General features: G+C 35.5%; 7 protein-coding genes across 9 annotated transcripts; all 7 read left to right on the forward strand.

Annotated features, from left to right (window-relative positions):
- The first annotated feature begins 13 nt into the window (after nucleotides 1–13).
- On the forward strand, nucleotides 14–1,775 carry LOC135131725 (cytochrome P450 2U1-like). The gene is made up of 5 exons (XM_064059573.1): nucleotides 14–52; nucleotides 139–455; nucleotides 505–650; nucleotides 714–1,559; nucleotides 1,606–1,775. Exons 4-5 carry the CDS (start codon nucleotides 1,037–1,039, stop codon nucleotides 1,773–1,775), a joined length of 693 nt encoding a protein of 230 aa, XP_063915643.1. The 5' UTR covers nucleotides 14–52; nucleotides 139–455; nucleotides 505–650; nucleotides 714–1,036.
- Nucleotides 140–899, forward strand: LOC135131724 (cytochrome P450 2J6-like). The gene is made up of 3 exons (XM_064059572.1): nucleotides 140–455; nucleotides 505–650; nucleotides 714–899. The coding sequence occupies exons 1-3, from the start codon at nucleotides 140–142 to the stop codon at nucleotides 897–899; spliced, it is 648 nt and encodes a 215-aa protein (XP_063915642.1).
- Nucleotides 1,776–2,031: 256 nt separating the features above from the next.
- Nucleotides 2,032–3,948, forward strand: LOC135131726 (cytochrome P450 306a1-like). The gene is made up of 7 exons (XM_064059574.1): nucleotides 2,032–2,097; nucleotides 2,142–2,207; nucleotides 2,293–2,608; nucleotides 2,658–2,803; nucleotides 2,855–3,048; nucleotides 3,103–3,725; nucleotides 3,771–3,948. The coding sequence occupies exons 1-7, from the start codon at nucleotides 2,032–2,034 to the stop codon at nucleotides 3,944–3,946; spliced, it is 1,587 nt and encodes a 528-aa protein (XP_063915644.1). The 3' UTR covers nucleotides 3,947–3,948.
- Nucleotides 3,949–4,472: 524 nt separating this feature from the next.
- LOC135132755 (cytochrome P450 306a1-like) lies at nucleotides 4,473–6,232 on the forward strand. The gene is made up of 5 exons (XM_064060949.1): nucleotides 4,473–4,785; nucleotides 4,835–4,980; nucleotides 5,037–5,239; nucleotides 5,300–5,931; nucleotides 5,984–6,232. Exons 1-5 carry the CDS (start codon nucleotides 4,473–4,475, stop codon nucleotides 6,157–6,159), a joined length of 1,470 nt encoding a protein of 489 aa, XP_063917019.1. The 3' UTR covers nucleotides 6,160–6,232.
- Nucleotides 6,233–7,725: 1,493 nt separating this feature from the next.
- Nucleotides 7,726–9,586, forward strand: LOC135132863 (cytochrome P450 2U1-like). Of its 2 annotated transcripts, XM_064061077.1 has the most exons (6): nucleotides 7,726–7,762; nucleotides 7,844–8,159; nucleotides 8,209–8,354; nucleotides 8,417–8,619; nucleotides 8,678–9,300; nucleotides 9,349–9,586. In XM_064061077.1, exons 4-6 carry the CDS (start codon nucleotides 8,534–8,536, stop codon nucleotides 9,516–9,518), a joined length of 879 nt encoding a protein of 292 aa, XP_063917147.1. In that variant the 5' UTR covers nucleotides 7,726–7,762; nucleotides 7,844–8,159; nucleotides 8,209–8,354; nucleotides 8,417–8,533; the 3' UTR covers nucleotides 9,519–9,586. The 2 variants fall into 2 exon arrangements, with proteins under 2 accessions (XP_063917147.1, XP_063917148.1); XM_064061078.1 differs by having other exon boundaries at nucleotides 7,844–8,354.
- Nucleotides 9,587–9,946: 360 nt separating this feature from the next.
- LOC135132364 (cytochrome P450 306a1-like) lies at nucleotides 9,947–11,733 on the forward strand. 2 transcript variants are annotated; one of them, XM_064060437.1, is made up of 6 exons: nucleotides 9,947–9,996; nucleotides 10,082–10,397; nucleotides 10,447–10,592; nucleotides 10,644–10,837; nucleotides 10,888–11,510; nucleotides 11,556–11,733. In XM_064060437.1, the coding sequence occupies exons 2-6, from the start codon at nucleotides 10,082–10,084 to the stop codon at nucleotides 11,729–11,731; spliced, it is 1,455 nt and encodes a 484-aa protein (XP_063916507.1). In that variant the 5' UTR covers nucleotides 9,947–9,996; the 3' UTR covers nucleotides 11,732–11,733. The 2 variants fall into 2 exon arrangements, with proteins under 2 accessions (XP_063916507.1, XP_063916508.1); XM_064060438.1 differs by lacking the exon at nucleotides 9,947–9,996 and having other exon boundaries at nucleotides 10,003–10,397; nucleotides 10,644–10,850; nucleotides 10,901–11,510.
- A 524-nt stretch (nucleotides 11,734–12,257) lies between these two features.
- Nucleotides 12,258–14,017, forward strand: LOC135132363 (cytochrome P450 306a1-like). The gene is made up of 5 exons (XM_064060435.1): nucleotides 12,258–12,570; nucleotides 12,620–12,765; nucleotides 12,822–13,024; nucleotides 13,085–13,716; nucleotides 13,769–14,017. Exons 1-5 carry the CDS (start codon nucleotides 12,258–12,260, stop codon nucleotides 13,942–13,944), a joined length of 1,470 nt encoding a protein of 489 aa, XP_063916505.1. The 3' UTR covers nucleotides 13,945–14,017.
- Nucleotides 14,018–18,080: the final 4,063 nt, after the last annotated feature.

The raw sequence follows: 18,080 nt of genomic DNA on the forward strand, positions 1-18,080 counted from the left end.
TCGTAGTACGGAGCTCATTACTACAGCGTTATAAAATAAATATCGTACAAAGGTAACAAAGCAAACATTTAAAATTAAACTAGTCTACTTAAACTAAAAGTAGAGAATAAAGGCAAATATACCGACATTTATTTTCAGGATGATCACAGCTGTGTCTGTCGTAATAATAACAATATTAACAATACTCTTGTTGGTAAATTCTCGTAACAAGAAGTGCCTTCCCGGGTTATGGAATTTGCCAGTTATAGGTTATTTACACAAACTGGACCCAGTGGCACCTTATTTGACTTTAACAAAGCTTGTCCAAAAATATGGACCTGTTTATGGCATCAAACTCGGCTCGATTAACGTTGCAGTCATAGCTGATGCCAAAATATTGAAGAAGGTGTTAGCAAAAGACGAAACGCTTGAAAGGCCGCCTCTCTACATGATAAACACAGCATTCAAACATAAAGGTACTAGCACTAAGAAAAACATACACTGGAAACTTCAAAATTCTTGTAGGAGTGGCTTTTGCGCCTGTTCATCTATGGAGAGAACAACACAAATTCCTGGCAATTTTTTTAAGAACAGTCGGAGCCGCTAAAGTTTCACCGAATAAGAAAGCGTGTGAGGAGTTAGTAAAAAATCACGCCGAAAAATTTGTACAAGTAAGCTATAGAAAAAAAGATGGTCTTCTAGAAATTGTTGTAAATACAGAAGCAATTTTTTAGACTGTGAAAAATAAAGTTTTGTGCGTCCCAGTAGATCCTTTAGAATTGCTCACCAATTACGTAAGCGATATCGCTGGAATTTTGTTTTTGGGTAAACCATTTTCGTTAAATAACAAGATGATTGCTGATTTACAACATTGTTTTAACATGATAGCTAAATCAGTGGGATTTAGGATTTATACTTAGATTACATATTTAATAAAACGTGGTGATTTTTTTTAAGTTTCTTACCACAGTTCAAACACGCAGTACCAGCACTAAAAGACGCCGTGAACAAAGTTGCTGAAATTCACACCCACCTGATCCACGAATGTCAAAAGTCCATGTCTACCGACGATTCTCCCTCGAATCTTATTGAAGCATTTCTGTTACGAATGTCTAAAGAAAGTCCTAAGCATATTTACAACATCGAGCAGCTGAATTACCTTTTGTATGACGTTTTTATTGGTGCTACTAGTAGTACCACAAGTTCCTTATTCTGGGGTTTGCTATATTTGGCCCAGTACGAAGACGTGCAAAGCAAAATACGACAAGAACTCATGGAAGTGTTGCAAAATAAAACGGTGGAAATGGAAGACTTTGAAAATTTACACTACACTAAAGCAGCTATTGCCGAAATGATGAGAATTAGAACTATAGCACCATTAGGAATACCGCACTACGCTTCTGAAGATATTTGCGTTGAAGGATTTACAACTCCTAAAGGCACAATGATAACGCCATTATTATGGGCCATTCACATGGATCCAAAAGTTTACAAAGACCCAGAAGAATTTCATCCTGAAAGATTTTTGGACAAGGATGGAAGATTTTGTAAATCGGAGCTACTTCTTCCTTTTTTAACTGGTAAGATAAGACTTGTAGACTAACTAAAATGTAATTTTTTTTCAAGGTAAAAGAATCTGCGTTGGAGAAGAACTAGCAATAATAATTATGTCAGTACTTATTGCTACTCTTTTACAGAACTTTAAAATAGAACGTAGTGACTGTCTAGATTTTGACGGTTATTATGGTTGTACGCTGAAACCTAAATCCCAACAAATAATTTTTAGAAAAATATGAGTGTCATTTTAGCAAGGTTCTACATTACTAAACATGCGTAATTATATTAATTTTTAATTGCTTTACAAATGGATTGAGTCTATTGGTGCTGGTTTAAAATATATTAATGTACTTAATAAACAATTCTATAAATATCACTAATTATTATGTATTAAAAGAACACGTTGTGGATCGAAAAGTTATCGTCCCAAGGTATTGAATATTAAGACCATAATGAGGCGGAGACCCATCTTGTTGACCCCATCTAATTACTAGAATGTACATAATTATTATTATCAAAAACAACCACTTGAAGTCGGATTATTATCTCTCAAAAAAGAAGGTCGCGACTGTAAAATAGTGCAAACATACATTATATTTGCGTAGATAAGATATTTGAACTTAGTCACATTACAGAGGTTACCAGTACAGTGTTGTAAATACCGTACAGAGGTAACAAAGCAAACATTTAAAATTAAACTACATACCCGTCTAAAAATAGGGAATAATAACAAATATTGCGACATTTATTTTCCAGATGATCACAACTGTGTCTGTCGTAATAACAACAATACTAACAATACTCTTCTTGGTAAATTTTCGCAACACGAAGCGCCTTCCAGGACCATGGACTTTACCAATTATAGGTTACTTACCCAAATTAGACCCATTGGCACCTTACTTGATTTTAATAAAGCTTGTCCAAAAATATGGACCTGTTTATCGCATCAAACTCGGCTCGATTAACGTTGCAGTCATAGCTGATGCCAAAATATTGAAGAAGGTGTTAGCAAAAGACGAAACGCTTGCAAGGCCGCCTCTTTATATGATAAACACTGCATTCAAACACAAAGGTATCAACATCAGGAAAAACATACTTTGGAAACGGTACCATTGTTGTAGGATTGGCTTTCGCACCTATGGATCTATGGAAAGAGCAACGTAAGTTTTTAGCAACTTTTTTAAGAACAGTCGGAGCTGTTAAAGTTTCACCAAAGAAGAAGGCATGTGAGGCGTTAATAAGAAAACATGTCGAAGAATTTGTACAAGTAAAATGTATAGATCAAAATACGAAATGTAATTTTTCGCAATTTTTTTAGGCTGTGAAAAGTAGTACCCCAATAGATCCTTTAGAATTGCTTCTAAATTACGTAAGCGATATCGCTGGAATGTTGCTTCTGGGCAAACCATTTTCATTGGATAACAAAATGATTGCTGATTTGCAGCAAAACTTTAACGTCATAGCTAAATCGATAGCATTTGGAGGACCATTAAACTTTTTGCCTATTTTACGGTACCAATCCGTGTGATTTATGATTAAGTTATACAAACTTAAATTTTTTTTAAGTTTCTTACCACAGTTCAAAAACACAATATCAGCACTCAACGAAGCCGTTACAAGAGTTACTGAAATTCAAAATCAGCTGATAGACGAATGTAGCATAGCAATGGGTACCACAAATTCTGCCTCCAATCTCATTGAAGCCTTTCTCTTGCGAGTGTCCAAAGGAAGTCCTAAGCACATTTACAATATCGAGCAGCTAAATTTTCTTTTATTAGACGTTTTTATTGGTTCTACTAGTAGTACCACAACTTCTTTGTTTTGGATGTTATTATATCTAGCCCAGTACGACCAAGTGCAAAATAAAGTACGACAGGAACTCTTTGAAGTACTACAAAATGATCCAGCGGAAATGAAACACTTCGAAAGCTTACATTACACAAAAGCAACTATTGCCGAAGTGACCCGAATTAGAACCATAGCTCCCTTAGGAATACCGCACTACGCTTCTGAAGATATCTGCGTTGAAGGGTTTACAATCCGTAAAGGTACAATGATAACGCCACTATTATGGGCCATCCATATGGATCCAAATATTTACGAACGACCGGAAGAATTTCGTCCTGAAAGATTTTTAGATGCCGATGGAAAATTCTGTAAATCGGAATCGCTTCTCCCTTTTTTATCCGGTAAGGTAAAACGTGGACAATTCAGTAATAATAATATTTTTCAAGGCAAAAGGTTCTGCGTTGGGGAAGAGCTGGCAATGATGATAATGTCACTGTTTATTTCTACTGTTTTACGGAATTTTAGAATCCAACGTCTTGATTCCTTTGAAATAGATTTTACTGGTGATTACGGTGTTACGTTAAAACCAAAACCCCAAAAAATAATGTTTGTCAAAATATGAGTGTCTTTTAGCGAGATTCCAAAATAGTTTACTTGTTGTTTTTTTCTACTTGTTTACATTGTTTCAAATTTGTATTACAGTTTCTCAAAATAGTTACAAAACTCCTGTATTGTAACAACTGAAAAAAAAATAACGCTAATTGTGGATGGTAAAATGAAATACTCTATGACACCTACGGTCAAATAATAGTCAAATTGTTTTTCAAATAGCCAACTAGAGAAGTTTTTCTTCGGTCATATGGTACCAATGTTGTGTCACTGTTTATTCTAAATTGACCCTCGGTGTTCAATTTTATTTGGCCTTTCCAGCCTCATTATTTTTAATCGCTATTAATTTTTTCATACCTTGGCCTTTCTTAACATTGTAAATATATTATAAATACCTCAATACGTTTGCAGAAAAGTATTACTTAGTATTAAATTGGTGTGTCAAGGTAAAGAATAATTCATTTAAATAACCATGTGCTTTATTTTATTTCTCCAGTACTGCAACAAGTAATAATAAACAAACCGACATTTGTTTTCAGATGATCGTAACGGTATTTGTACTAACAATAATATTGCCAGTAATTTTCTGGAAAAATGTTTATCGTAAAAAGTGCCTTCCAGGACCCTGGAATTTGCCAGTTATAGGTTACTTACATAAATTAAATCCGGCGGCGCCTTACTTGACTTTAACCGAACTTGCCAAAAAATACGGTCCTGTGTATAGCATTAAACTCGGCTTCGTCAACGTTGTAGTCATAGCTGAAGTGAAAATATTGAAAAAGGTGTTAGCAAAGAATGAAGCACTCGAAAGACCGTCTCTGTATATGACAAACACGACATTCGAAAACAAAGGTACTACTTTTGAACCAGACAAACATCGAAAATTTCACTATCGTTGTAGGACTCGCTTTCACACCTACCGATCTATGGAAAGATCAACGCAAATTTGTGGCAAATTTTTTAAGAACAGTCGGAGCCGCTAGAGTTTCGCCAAATAAAAAGAAATGTGAAAGGTTAATCAGCATCCAGGCTGAAGAATTTGTACAAGTGAGTAATTGGAAGAAGTCGTGATGTGGATAATTTTTTTTCGTTTCAATCTTCAGGCTGTGAAAAGTCAAGGTTATAGTGTACCAATGAATCCTTTAGATTTGCTTAACAATTACGTATGTGGAATTGCCAGCACGTTGTTTCTTGGCAGACAATGTTCAATGGGTAACACAATGGTTGCCGATTTAGCACACAATCTCGACACCATAATTAAACTAATAGCCTTTGGAGGCCCAATGAATTTCTTGCCTTTTTTACGGTACGTCGTGGATTTATAGTCAAACTATTAATTTTATCATTTTGTTGATTATTCTTCTAGTTTCTTACCAAAATATAAAAGAACATTGACAGCACTAAAGGAAGCCGTTGGTAGAGTTCGTGAAATTCAGAAGACACTGATAAACGAATGTAAAAAATCTATGTCTAACAATGTCAACACGAATTCTCCGATGGGTCTTATCGAGGCATTTCTGCTAGAAGTGTCCAGAGGAGCTCCTAAACATATTTACAACCTTGACCAGCTCCATTATCTTCTCTTTGACACCTTCATTGGTTTCACTGAAGCCACCATAAGTACCTTACTTTGGATTTTGCTATATTTGGCTCAGTACGACGAGGTGCAAACTAAAATACGACAAGAACTTGTAGAAGTTTTGCAAGATAAAAGAGTAGAAATGGAGGACTTTGTAAATTTGCATTACACGAAGGCAGCAATTTCTGAAGTAACAAGAATCAGAACTGTAGCACCCCTAGGGTTACCACACTGGGCATCCGAAAATATTCACGTTGAAAATTTTACTATTCCGAAAGGTTCCATGATAATGCCATTATTGTGGGCAATTCACATGGATCCGAAAATCCATAAAGACCCGGAGGAATTTCGTCCTAAGAGATTTTTGGACGATGATGGATCTTTTGTCAAACCCGAATCATTTCTTCCGTTTCAAATCGGTAATACAGAATGAGTTTACAAAGAACTGAAACATCTAGAGATTTGTTTTAGGTAAAAGAGTCTGTGTTGGAGAAGAAATAGCACAAATCATGATGTCGATATTAATAGCTAATGTGCTGAGGAATTTCAAAATCGAACGTCCTGACTCGTCTCCCTTAGATTTCACTGGTGTGTGTGGTGCTTTGCTAACCCCTAAAGCACAAAAAATTATATTTAAAAAGTTGTAACTTCCTGAAACATTATTGTCTGTTCTATCACGTGTCGTTGTTTTTGTTAATAATAAATGTAATTTTCCAGTAAGAGATGTAAGTTTATTTGGACTTTAGTTGTAGTGACAGGTAATGACTAGGTATAAATATTATTACAACATAGTATAGTGAACCAAGACCTATAAGGTTATATGGCCATCATTAAAGTAGTTGACCGCAAATAAATACCCCCTTTGTGTAGTTCGCACTAAGCTTACCGGTTGGCAATAAATCACCTTCTAAACATTTCTTGCTGATATTTAACAGGGCCGGCTTTCAAAGCGAGTGGTTATTTCGGAACCCTCAGCGGCTGCAGGTAGTAAAGAAATAGTGGAGTGGTGGATTTTCATATTTAGTGAAAGCCGCCCCTGAACGAAACCACAAGAGCCGGTCGAGCTGCAGTGGACACGTTATTTACGACCCTAAAACCTTTTCTATTGTAAACAACTTAACTTCGACACAATGGGATGATTTTATGATGGCCATATAACCTTATAACTCTTGGTTCACTATACTTATACGAATGTATTATGTTTATCCACAACCGTGAACATAATGTATCTATTACACCTCACTTCTTCTAAAATCCATAGTACTGTTACGTCAGGAACCCATATGCCGCCCCGGTACGACACCTATGGGTACCTATGTACGGCGATGATGACTCATCGTGTCGCTAAAGAAAGTCCTAGAAGCGGAACTCGCGATGGATTCCAAAAAGACCTCGATCACAAAACCTGTAGAAGGACAGTATGCGTCTAAAAAGAGTCCACCTGCAGGAACGATTATTATTCAGCGAGTTCAGTCCACGAGAGTACAGTCAAGTTGCGCCAAATTTATTTTGTACATAATCGCTGTGAAATCAGTGGTGTTTAACCCACGCCGATAATTATCACCCGTGCAACGAAACACTGGCAAAAATGGAGAAAATGGACGAAAAAATGGAAATGATGGACGCAAAAATAGACAAACAAAAAGATGACATAATCAGCAGCCTAACTGAAAAATTTCAAAAGGAAGTGGAAGCCAACAAAAGTGAAATAACAGGATTTAAGAAACAAATGATGGACATAGAAACTAATTAACTTGAAGGTTATACAAAATCTTGTCGGAGAAAATGTGGTCTTAATGGATCGAAAAATAAAAGAGGAAGTCGAACATCAACTCAAGAGTGAGTTCGAGAAATCAGTACAGGAATGTATGGAAGATAGAGTGACGATCAGCACTAAGGAAGGGCACGCCTGTGCGTTTCTAGTGTGTACGACAATGATGACTCATTGCTGGTGATGGCGGCTGGAGAAAAGTCTGGAAGTGGAAGTCGTGATGGGCAATCTCGAAAGACCTCGACTGCGGAACCTCTAGAAGGGAATATGGCTTTAAATAGAGGCCACTTTTGGGAACTAAACTAACTAAATTATTGTAAAAAATAACCACTTGAAGTAGGATTATTATGTCTCAACAAGTAAGGTCGCGACAGTGAAATAGCGCAAGCATACATCACATTTGCGTAGATAAGATATTTTGACTTAGTCACACTACGGAGGTCATTAATACAGTGTTATAAAATAAATACCGCACAAAGGTAACATAGCAAATATTTAAAATAAAACCAATCTTGTAAAAGTAGAAAATAATGACAAATATACCGACAATTACTTTCCAGATGATCACAGCTCTGTCTATCGTAATAACAACAATATTAACAATACTCTTGTTGGTAAATTTTCGTAACAATAAGTGCCTTCCCGGGCCATGGAATTTGCCAGTTATAGGTTACTTACATAAACTGGACCCAGTGGCACCTTACTTGACTTTAACAAAGCTTGTCCAAAAATATGGACCTGTTTATGGCATCATACTCGGCTCGATTAACGTTGCAGTCATAGCTGATGCCAAAATATTGAAGAAGGTGTTAGCAAAGGACGAAACACTTGAAAGGCCGCCTCTTTACATGATAAACACAGCATTCAAACATAAAGGTACTAGCATCAAGAAAAACATACTCTAGGAAGTTCAAAATTCTTGTAGGAGTGGCTTTTGCGTCTGTTGATCTATGGAGAGAATAACGTAAATTTCTGGCAATTTTTTTAAGAACAGTCGGAGCCGCTAAAGTTTCACCAAATAAGAAAGCGTGTGAGGAGTTAATAAAAAAGCACGCCGAAAAATTTATACAAGTAAGTTTTAGAAAAAAGGTGGTCTTCTAGAACTTGTTGTAAATACAGTAAAAATATTTTAGGCTGTGAAAAATTAAGCTTTTTGCGTCCCAGTAGATCCTTTAGAACTGCTCACCAATTACGTAAGCGATATCGCTGGAATCTTGTTTTTGGGTAAACCATTTTCGTTAAATAACAAGATGATTGCTGATTTACAACAGAGTTTTAACATGACAGCTAAATCAGTAGGATTTGGACGGCCACTAAATTTCTTACCCATTTTACGGTATATATGATTTATACTTAGATTACATATTTAATAAAACGTGGTGATTTTTTTTAAGTTTCTTACCACAGTTCAAACACGCAGTACCAGCACTAAAAGACGCCGTGAACAATGTTGCTGAAATTCACACCCACCTGATCAATGAATGTCAAAAGTCCATGTCTACCGACGATTCTCCCTCGAATCTTATTGAAGCGTTTCTGTTACGAATGTCTAAAGAAAGTGCTAAGCATATTTACAACATCGAGCAGCTGAATTACCTTTTGTATGACGTTTTTATTGGTTCTACTAGTAGTACCACAAGTTCCTTATCCTGGGGTTTGCTATATTTGGCCCAGTACGAAGACGTGCAAAGCAAAATACGGCAAGAACTCATGGAAGTGCTGCAAAATAAAACGGTGGAAATGGAAGACTTTGAAAATTTACACTACACTAAAGCAGCTATTGCCGAAATGATGAGAATTAGAACTATAGCACCGTTAGGAATACCGCACTACGCTTCTGAAGATATTTGCGTTGAAGGATTTACAATTCCTAAAGGCACAATGATAACGCCATTATTATGGGCCATTCACATGGACCCCAAAGTTTACAAAGACCCGGAAGAATTTCGTCCTGAAAGATTTTTGGACAAGGATGGAAGATTTTGTAAATCGGAGCTACTTCTTCCTTTTTTAACTGGTAAGATAAGACTTGTAGACTAACTAAAATGTAATTTTTTTTTTCAAGGTAAGAGAATCTGCGTTGGAGAAGAACTAGCAATAATAATTATGTCAGTACTTATTGCTACTGTTTTACAGAACTTTAAAATTCAACGTAGTGATTGTTTAGATTTTGACGGTCATTATGGTTGTACGCTGAAACCTAAATCCCAACAAATAATTTTTACAAAAATATGAGTGTCATATTAGCAAGGTTCTACATTACTAAACATTGCGTAATTACATTAATTTATAATTGCTTTACAAATGGATTGAGTCTATTGGTGCTGGTTTAAAATATAGTAATGTACAATTATACTTAATAAACAATTCTATAAATATCGCTAATTATTTTGTATTAAAAGAACACGTTGTGGATCGAAAAGGTATCGTCCCAAGATATTGAATATTAAGACTATAATGAGGCGGAGACCCATATTGTTGACCCCATCTGAGTACTAGGATGTACATAATTCGAAAAAGTGCACGACCGCCAAACAAGCAACTAAATTATTATTATCAAAAACAACCACTTGAAGTCGGATTATTATCTCTAAAAAAAGAAGGTCGCGACTGTTAAATAGTGCAAACATACATTATATTTGCGTAGATAAGATATTTGAACTTAGTCACATTACAGAGGTTACCAGTACAGTGTTGTAAATACCGTACAGAGGTAACAAAGCAAACATTTAAAATTAAACTACATATTCGTCTAAAAATAGAGAATAATAACAAATATTGCGACATTTATTTTCCAGATGATCACAGCTGTGTCTGTCGTAATAACAACAATATTAACAATACTCTTCTTGGTAAATTTTCGCAACAAAAAGCGCCTTCCAGGGCCATGGACTTTACCAATTATAGGTTACTTACCCAAACTAGACCCATTGGCACCTTACTTGACTTTAACAAAGCTTGTCCAAAAATATGGACCTGTTTATGGCATTCAACTTGGCTCGATTAACGTTGCAGTCATAGCTGATGCCAAAATATTGAAGAAAGTGTTAGCAAAAGACGAAACGCTTGCAAGGCCGCCTCTTTATATGATAAACACTGCATTCAAACATAAAGGTATCAACATCAGGAAAAACATACTTTGGAAACGGTACCATTGTTGTAGGATTGGCTTTCGCACCTGTGGATCTATGGAAAGAGCAACGTAAGTTTTTAGCAACTTTTTTAAGAACAGTCGGAGCTGTTAACGTTTCACCAAAGAAGAAGGCATGTGAGGCGTTAATAAGAAAGCACGCCGAAGAATTTGTACAAGTAAAATGTATATATCAAAGTACGAAATGGAATTTTTAGCAATTCTTTTAGGCCGTGAAAAGTAGTGCCCCAATAGATCCTTTAGAATTGCTTTTAAATTACGTAAGCGATATCGCTGGAATGTTGCTTCTGGGCAAACCATTTTCATTGGATAACAAGATCATTGCTGATTTACAGCAAAACTTTAACGTGATAGCTAAATCGGTAGCATTTGGAGGACCATTAAACTTTTTGCCTGTTTTACGGTACGCGTGCAATGTATGCTTAAGTTATGCAAACTTAAAATTTTTTTAAGTTTCTTACCACAGTTCAAAAACACAACATCAGCACTCAACGAAGCCGTTACAAGAGTTACTGAAATTCAAAATCAGCTGATAGACGAATGTAACAAAGCCATGGGTACCACAAATTCTGCCTCCAATCTTATTGAAGCCTTTCTCTTGCGAATGTCCAAAGGAAGTCCTCAACACATTTACAATATCGAGCAGCTAAATTTTCTTTTATTAGACGTTTTTATTGGTTCTACTAGTAGTACCACAACTTCTTTATTTTGGATGTTATTATATCTGGCCCAGTACGACCAAGTGCAAAATAAAGTACGACAGGAACTTTTTGAAGTACTACAAAATGAACCAGCGGAAATGAAACACTTCGAAAGCTTACATTACACAAAAGCAACTATTGCCGAAGTGACCCGGATTAGAACCATAGCACCCTTAGGGATACCGCACTACGCTTCTGAAGATATCTGCGTTGAAGGGTTTACAATCCGTAAAGGTACAATGATAACGCCACTATTATGGGCCATCCATATGGATCCAAATATTCACGAACGACCCGAAGAATTTCGTCCTGAAAGATTTTTAGATGACGATGGAAAATTCTGTAAATCGGAATCGCTTCTCCCTTTTTTATCCGGTAAGATAAAACGTGGACAATACAGTAATAATAATATTTTTCAAGGCAAAAGGTTCTGCGTTGGGGAAGAGCTGGCAATGATGATAATGTCACTGTTTATTTCTACTGTTTTACGGAATTTTAGAATCCAACGTCTTGATTCCTCTGAAATAGATTTTACTGGTGATTACGGTGTTACGTTAAAACCAAAGCCCCAAAAAATAATGTTTGTCAAAATATGAGTGTCTTTTAGCGAGATTCCAAAATAGTTTACTTGTTGTTTTTTTCTACTTGTTTACATTGTTTCAAATTTGTATTACAGTTTCTCAAAATAGTTACAAAACTCCTGTATTGTAACAACTGAAAAAAAAATAACGCTAATTGTGGATGGTAAAATGAAATACTCTATGACACCTACGGTCAAATAATAGTCAAATTGTTTTTCAAATAGCCAACTAGAGAAGTTTTTCTTCGGTCATATGGTACCAATGTTGTGTCACTGTTTATTCTAAATTGACCCTCGGTGTTCAATTTTATTTGGCCTTTCCAGCCTCATTATTTTTAATCGCTATTAATTTTTTCATACCTTGGCCTTTCTTAACATTGTAAATATATTATAAATACCTCAATACGTTTGCAGAAAAGTATTACTTAGTATTAAATTGGTGTGTCAAGGTAAAGAATAATTCATTTAAATAACCATGTGCTTTATTTTATTTCTCCAGTACTGCAACAAGTAATAATAAACAAACCGACATTTGTTTTCAGATGATCGTAACGGTATTTGTACTAACAATAATATTGCCGGTAATTTTCTGGAAAAATGTTTATCGTAAAAAGTGCCTTCCAGGACCCTGGAATTTGCCAGTTATAGGTTACTTACATAAATTAAATCCGGCGGCGCCTTACTTGACTTTAACCGAACTTGCCAAAAAATACGGTCCTGTGTATAGCATTAAACTCGGCTTCGTCAACGTTGTAGTCATAGCTGAAGTGAAAATATTGAAAAAGGTGTTAGCAAAGAATGAAGCACTCGAAAGACCGTCTCTGTATATGACAAACACGACATTCGAAAACAAAGGTACTACTTTTGAACCAGACAAACATCGAAAATTTCACTATCGTTGTAGGACTCGCTTTCACACCTACCGATCTATGGAAAGATCAACGCAAATTTGTGGCAAATTTTTTAAGAACAGTCGGAGCCGCTAGAGTTTCGCCAAATAAAAAGAAATGTGAAAGGTTAATCAGCATCCAGGCTGAAGAATTTGTACAAGTGAGTAATTGGAAGAAGTCGTGATGTGGATAATTTTTTTTCGTTTCAATCTTCAGGCTGTGAAAAGTCAAGGTTATAGTGTACCAATGAATCCTTTAGATTTGCTTAACAATTACGTATGTGGAATTGCCAGCACGTTGTTTCTTGGCAGACAATTTTCAATGGGTAACACAATGGTTGCCGATTTAGCACACAATCTCGACACCATAATTAAACTAATAGCCTTTGGAGGCCCAATGAATTTCTTGCCTTTTTTACGGTACGTCGTGGATTTATAGTCAAACTATTAATTTTATCATTTTGTTGATTATTCTTCTAGTTTCTTACCAAAATATAAAAGAACATTGACAGCACTAAAGGAAGCCGTTGGTAGAGTTCGTGAAATTCAGAAGACACTGATAACCGAATGCAAAAAATCTATGTCTAACAATGTCAACACGAATTCTCCGATGGGTCTTATCGAGGCATTTCTGCTAGAAGTGTCCAGAGGAGCTCCTAAACATATTTACAACCTTGACCAGCTCCATTATCTTCTCTTTGACACCTTCATTGGTTTCACTGAAGCCACCATAAGTACCTTACTTTGGATTTTGCTATATTTGGCTCAGTACGACGAGGTGCAAACTAAAATACGACAAGAACTTGTAGAAGTTTTGCAAGATAAAAGAGTAGAAATGGAGGACTTTGTAAATTTGCATTACACGAAGGCAGCAATTTCTGAAGTAACAAGAATCAGAACTGTAGCACCCCTAGGGTTACCACACTGGGCATCCGAAAATATTCACGTTGAAAATTTTACTATTCCGAAAGGTTCCATGATAATGCCATTATTGTGGGCAATTCACATGGATCCGAAAATCCATAAAGACCCGGAGGAATTTCGTCCTGAGAGATTTTTGGACGATGATGGATCTTTTGTCAAACCCGAATCATTTCTTCCGTTTCAAATCGGTAATACAGAATGAGTTTACAAAGAACTGAAACGTCTAGAGATTTGTTTTAGGTAAAAGAGTCTGTGTTGGAGAAGAAATAGCACAAATCATGATGTCGATATTAATAGCTAATGTGCTGAGGAATTTCAAAATCGAACGTCCTGACTCGTCTCCCTTAGATTTCACTGGTGTGTGTGGTGCTTTGCTAACCCCTAAAGCACAAAAAATTATATTTAAAAAGTTGTAACTTCCTGAAACATTATTGTCTGTTCTATCACGTGTCGTTGTTTTTGTTAATAATAAATGTAATTTTCCAGTAAGAGATGTAAGTTTATTTGGACTTTAGTTGTAGTGACAGGTAATGACTAGGTATAAATATTATTACAACATAGTATAGTGAACCAAGACCTATAAGGTTATATGGCCATCATAAAAGTAGTTGACCGCAAATAAATACCCCCTTTGTGTAGTTCGCAGTAAGCTTACCGGTTGGCAATAAATCACCTTCTAAACATTTCTTGCTCATATTTAACAGGGCCGGCTTTCAAAGCGAGTGGTTATTTCGGAACCCTCAGCGGCTGCAGGTAGTAAAGAAATAGTGGAGTGGTGGATTTTCATATTTAGTGAAAGCCGCCCCTGAACGAAACCACAAGAGCCGGTCGAGCTGCAGTGGACACGTTATTTACGACCCTAAAACCTTTTCTATTGTAAACAACTTAACTTCGACACAATGGGATGATTTTATGATGGCCATATAACCTTATAACTCTTGGTTCACTATACTTATACGAATGTATTATGTTTATCCACAACCGTGAAAATAATGTATCTATTACACCTCACTTCTTCTAAAATCCATAGTACTGTTACGTCAGGAACCCATATGCCGCCCCGGTACGACACCTATGGGTACCTATGTACGGCGATGATGACTCATCGTGTCGCTAAAGAAAGTCCTAGAAGCGGAACTCGCGATGGATTCCAAAAAGACCTCGATCACAAAACCTGTAGAAGGACAGTATGCGTCTAAACAGAGTCCACCTGCAGGAACGATTATTATTCAGCGAGTTCAGTCCACGAGAGTACAGTCAAGTTGCGCCAAATTTATTTTGTACATAATCGCTGTGAAATCAGTGGTGTTTAACCCACGCCGATAATTATCACCCGTGCAACGAAACACTGGCAAAAATGGAGAAAATGGACGAAAAAATGGAAATGATGGACGCAAAAATAGACAAACAAAAAGATGACATAATCAGCAGCCTAACTGAAAAATTTCAAAAGGAAGTGGAAGCTGTAGTATAGTGTCAATAAAATGAGTAGGGAAAATTGTTAACGTAAGGAATATATATAAGAGGTGATTGTACAGTTGGATAGTGTGGATTAGGTAGTGTTAGAATAAAGTTCTAAAACGCAACCTGCGTTTCTGTGACCCTCCCCCCCCGTACTCAGTGCCTAAAATGTAAGCAGACAACAAATATAACACGGCATATGAATGTTGAATATTACATGGCGACCGTGACAGGACCTAAATGATGATTCCAGGATAATTGAAACTGAAACCCGTTGTCAGAGGAAAAAAAGACATGGGCAGTAAAACGTCGAAAGAAGAAGTCATAATTGCGCAAACAGCAAGCGGGGATGCGACCATAACGAAGACGGATTGGATTTTAATCTGTTTGACGGTTGTGTTGGTAATTTTATTACTATGGCTGGGAATCAAAAAGTGTAAGAAAATGCTAAGAAAAGTGGTACGTCAAGAAATCCATAAGAATGAATTGGAGCATTCCAGGGACGCTACTACAGAGGCATAGTGATGTAGTGTTACAGTGCAGTGATTGAATGGAAAGTGAAAATCAAGTTAAGTTTTAATCTATTGAAAGTGGGAAAAAGTGGTTAAGTTCGTGAAATTGCGCATAAGGTATTGTAACAGGTTTTCAAAAAGGAAATATGTCGGGTTAACATCGGTCAAAGGAAGTGCAAAGTACATTTTCACTCGTAGGAAATGAAAATTGGAACTTCAGCAAATTTAACTAGTTATTGCATCGAGAATTTTTTGTTTTTGCATGTTAGATATAAAACTTGGGTTCATTGTTATTGCTGATCGTTGTAATTATTGTTTGATTTATCGTAAAATGTTTAATATGCTAATTTGGTATGAAAGGTTGAGAAACTTTTGATGGAGTTAAACTTAACGGGCATTCATAACAAATTAAAAGAGATAAGAACTTATTTAATAAAAATCGGTCGGGATAGGCGCACTATTGAGTGTGTAAATAGGAAGATAAATGAAGCAAATCAAACTTATAAATGTTTAGATCAGGTAAACAAGCAGGTTAAATTAGAGGTAACAAATAAGGAGTATACTGACGAAGATATTCAAAAATTAAATGCACTAAATGGTGAGATACGAAAGATATACAAAGAAATTTTAAATTTTTCAAAAAGTACCAGTACGAGTGTCGGCCCCAAGATGGCATTTGATCTTAAAACGGCTGTTAGTCTATTACCTGTCATGAATGATGATGAGGCTGTAACAATGCAATTGATTGACGCAATAGAACTTTACGATACTATGTTAGAATCAACCGGTAAACCTTCTTTAATAAATTTTGTCTTGAAAACACGTCTTTCAGTTGGTGCGAAACTTAGACTTAAATCGAATTACGATAGTGTTGCTTTGCTCATATCGGATATGAAAACACATTTGATTACAAGGAAAAGCGATACCGCTTTGCAAACGAAATTAATGCGCGCCACACAAGGAAATAAATCCGTTTCAGATTTTGGTAAAGAAATAGAAGAAATATTTGTTAATCTTACTATATCACAAGCTAATGGCGATTCGACAGCATTTAATATTTTAAAATCAGTGAATGAAAAAAATGCTATTAAAAGATTCGCGGATGGCTTGCGTAATCAAAAATTAAGTACCATTGTTGCATCTAGAAATTTTTCATCTCTTAAAGACGCGATTCAAGTAGCGCAGGATGAAGAAATATCACGCTTCGGTCCAGAAAATCAAATTATGACAGCAAATCACAATAAACGGAATTATAATAACGCTAGCAAGAAATATAAATCAAACCAAGGTTCGGATTATTCACATAAAAATTGGAACTATTCACACAAATTTAGTAGAGATAATAACGCAAATGGATCAAGTTATGCAAGAGGGAATACATCAAACACAAATCGTAATTTTAATAGAAACAAATACTCAACAGGGAAAGTTTTTAATCATAACCATAACAACAATTCATTTCGTAAATACCAATCAAATAAACAAATTAATCATGTCCAAGAAACGACGAAACAAAACACAGAAGTAGGAACCCGTAACCACCAGTTTTTTCGAGAAAGTAATAATTAATGAAATTTGTGAATGCAATGGCACCTCATGGGTAAATTTTGGAGTAAACGATAATAATTTTAGTTTTTTTAGTAGATACGGGAGCTTCATTGTGTGCTATTAAGCATGAATGTTTATCTAGCGATACTGAAATAATAAAAGAAAAATTGAAAATTAAGGGGATTACAGGTTATATTTTTTCAGAAGGGTACGTTCATTTAAAATTGAAATATAATGGAAAATATTTTGTTCAAAAATTTTACGTATTTAAAAATTTATCGTGTTCAACAAATGGCATTATAGGTAAAAATTTTCTGAAAAAGTTTAGAGGAGTTATTGATTTTGAAAAGGATACTTTACTTCTGTCACATTTTAATAAAAAAACTATAATACCGTTACGTTCTGATAATGATGATATTATTGCAATTCCACCGCGATGTGAGTTTGTTTTTTGGTTATCGACAAAAATTAAAGAAGATTGTGTTATTGTGTCAAAAGAATTATGTTCTGAAGTCTTTATTGCCAACAGTATTGTTAGACCAAAAAATGGTAAAATTCCGGTCAAAATTCTCAATACAAGTGAAACTGAAGTATGTTTGAAAAACTGTGTACCTGAGTTGCAAAGATTATGTGAATATAACATATGTAAATTTGAGAGAAATACAGTTCTGGTTGATAGAGTAGAAAATTTATTAAATTTGTTAAACTTAAAGTCGTTAAATCCACAAGAACATAAAACAATTGAAAATATTTGTGCTAAATACGCTGATATATTTCATTTACCAGAAGATAAATTATCGACTACTAATTTATATAAAAACAATCCATTAAACTGAAGGATAATACAAGTTCTATTTATGTCAAACCCTATAGGATTCCACAAACACAAAAACTAGAAATCGAAAAACAAATACGTAACATGTTAAAGGATGATATAATAGAAGAATCTAAAAGCGAATATTCGTCACCACTTCTTCTAGTTCCAAAGAAAAATGATAAAAATGGGGAAAAGAAATGGAGAGTAGTTATCG

Source organism: Zophobas morio, unplaced genomic scaffold (genome assembly GCF_036711695.1).
Source record: "Zophobas morio isolate AGI-343-1 ecotype UQ-CSIRO unplaced genomic scaffold, CSIRO_AGI_Zmor_V1 ptg000021l, whole genome shotgun sequence".
In the NCBI taxonomy this organism is placed as follows: domain Eukaryota; kingdom Metazoa; phylum Arthropoda; class Insecta; order Coleoptera; family Tenebrionidae; genus Zophobas; species Zophobas morio.

Coding starts and splice junctions, on each gene's coding strand:
- LOC135131724 (XM_064059572.1), top strand. CDS start 140: ATGATCACAGCTGTGTCTGTCGTAATAATAACAATATTAACAATACTC. Junction 456..504: donor CACAGCATTCAAACATAAAG/GTACTAGCACTA, acceptor AAATTCTTGTAG/GAGTGGCTTTTGCGCCTGTT. Junction 651..713: donor ACGCCGAAAAATTTGTACAA/GTAAGCTATAGA, acceptor GCAATTTTTTAG/ACTGTGAAAAATAAAGTTTT.
- LOC135132364 (XM_064060437.1), top strand. CDS start 10,082: ATGATCACAGCTGTGTCTGTCGTAATAACAACAATATTAACAATACTC. Junction 10,398..10,446: donor CACTGCATTCAAACATAAAG/GTATCAACATCA, acceptor CCATTGTTGTAG/GATTGGCTTTCGCACCTGTG. Junction 10,838..10,887: donor AACTTTTTGCCTGTTTTACG/GTACGCGTGCAA, acceptor AATTTTTTTAAG/TTTCTTACCACAGTTCAAAA.
- LOC135132363 (XM_064060435.1), top strand. CDS start 12,258: ATGATCGTAACGGTATTTGTACTAACAATAATATTGCCGGTAATTTTC. Junction 13,025..13,084: donor AATTTCTTGCCTTTTTTACG/GTACGTCGTGGA, acceptor TTATTCTTCTAG/TTTCTTACCAAAATATAAAA. Junction 13,717..13,768: donor ATTTCTTCCGTTTCAAATCG/GTAATACAGAAT, acceptor GATTTGTTTTAG/GTAAAAGAGTCTGTGTTGGA.
- LOC135132863 (XM_064061078.1), top strand. CDS start 8,534: ATGATTGCTGATTTACAACAGAGTTTTAACATGACAGCTAAATCAGTA. Junction 8,620..8,677: donor AATTTCTTACCCATTTTACG/GTATATATGATT, acceptor ATTTTTTTTAAG/TTTCTTACCACAGTTCAAAC. Junction 9,301..9,348: donor ACTTCTTCCTTTTTTAACTG/GTAAGATAAGAC, acceptor TTTTTTTTCAAG/GTAAGAGAATCTGCGTTGGA.
- LOC135131726 (XM_064059574.1), top strand. CDS start 2,032: ATGTACATAATTATTATTATCAAAAACAACCACTTGAAGTCGGATTAT. Junction 2,208..2,292: donor GTTGTAAATACCGTACAGAG/GTAACAAAGCAA, acceptor TTTATTTTCCAG/ATGATCACAACTGTGTCTGT. Junction 2,609..2,657: donor CACTGCATTCAAACACAAAG/GTATCAACATCA, acceptor CCATTGTTGTAG/GATTGGCTTTCGCACCTATG.
- LOC135131725 (XM_064059573.1), top strand. CDS start 1,037: ATGTCTACCGACGATTCTCCCTCGAATCTTATTGAAGCATTTCTGTTA. Junction 1,560..1,605: donor ACTTCTTCCTTTTTTAACTG/GTAAGATAAGAC, acceptor TTTTTTTTCAAG/GTAAAAGAATCTGCGTTGGA.
- LOC135132755 (XM_064060949.1), top strand. CDS start 4,473: ATGATCGTAACGGTATTTGTACTAACAATAATATTGCCAGTAATTTTC. Junction 4,981..5,036: donor AGGCTGAAGAATTTGTACAA/GTGAGTAATTGG, acceptor TTCAATCTTCAG/GCTGTGAAAAGTCAAGGTTA. Junction 5,240..5,299: donor AATTTCTTGCCTTTTTTACG/GTACGTCGTGGA, acceptor TTATTCTTCTAG/TTTCTTACCAAAATATAAAA.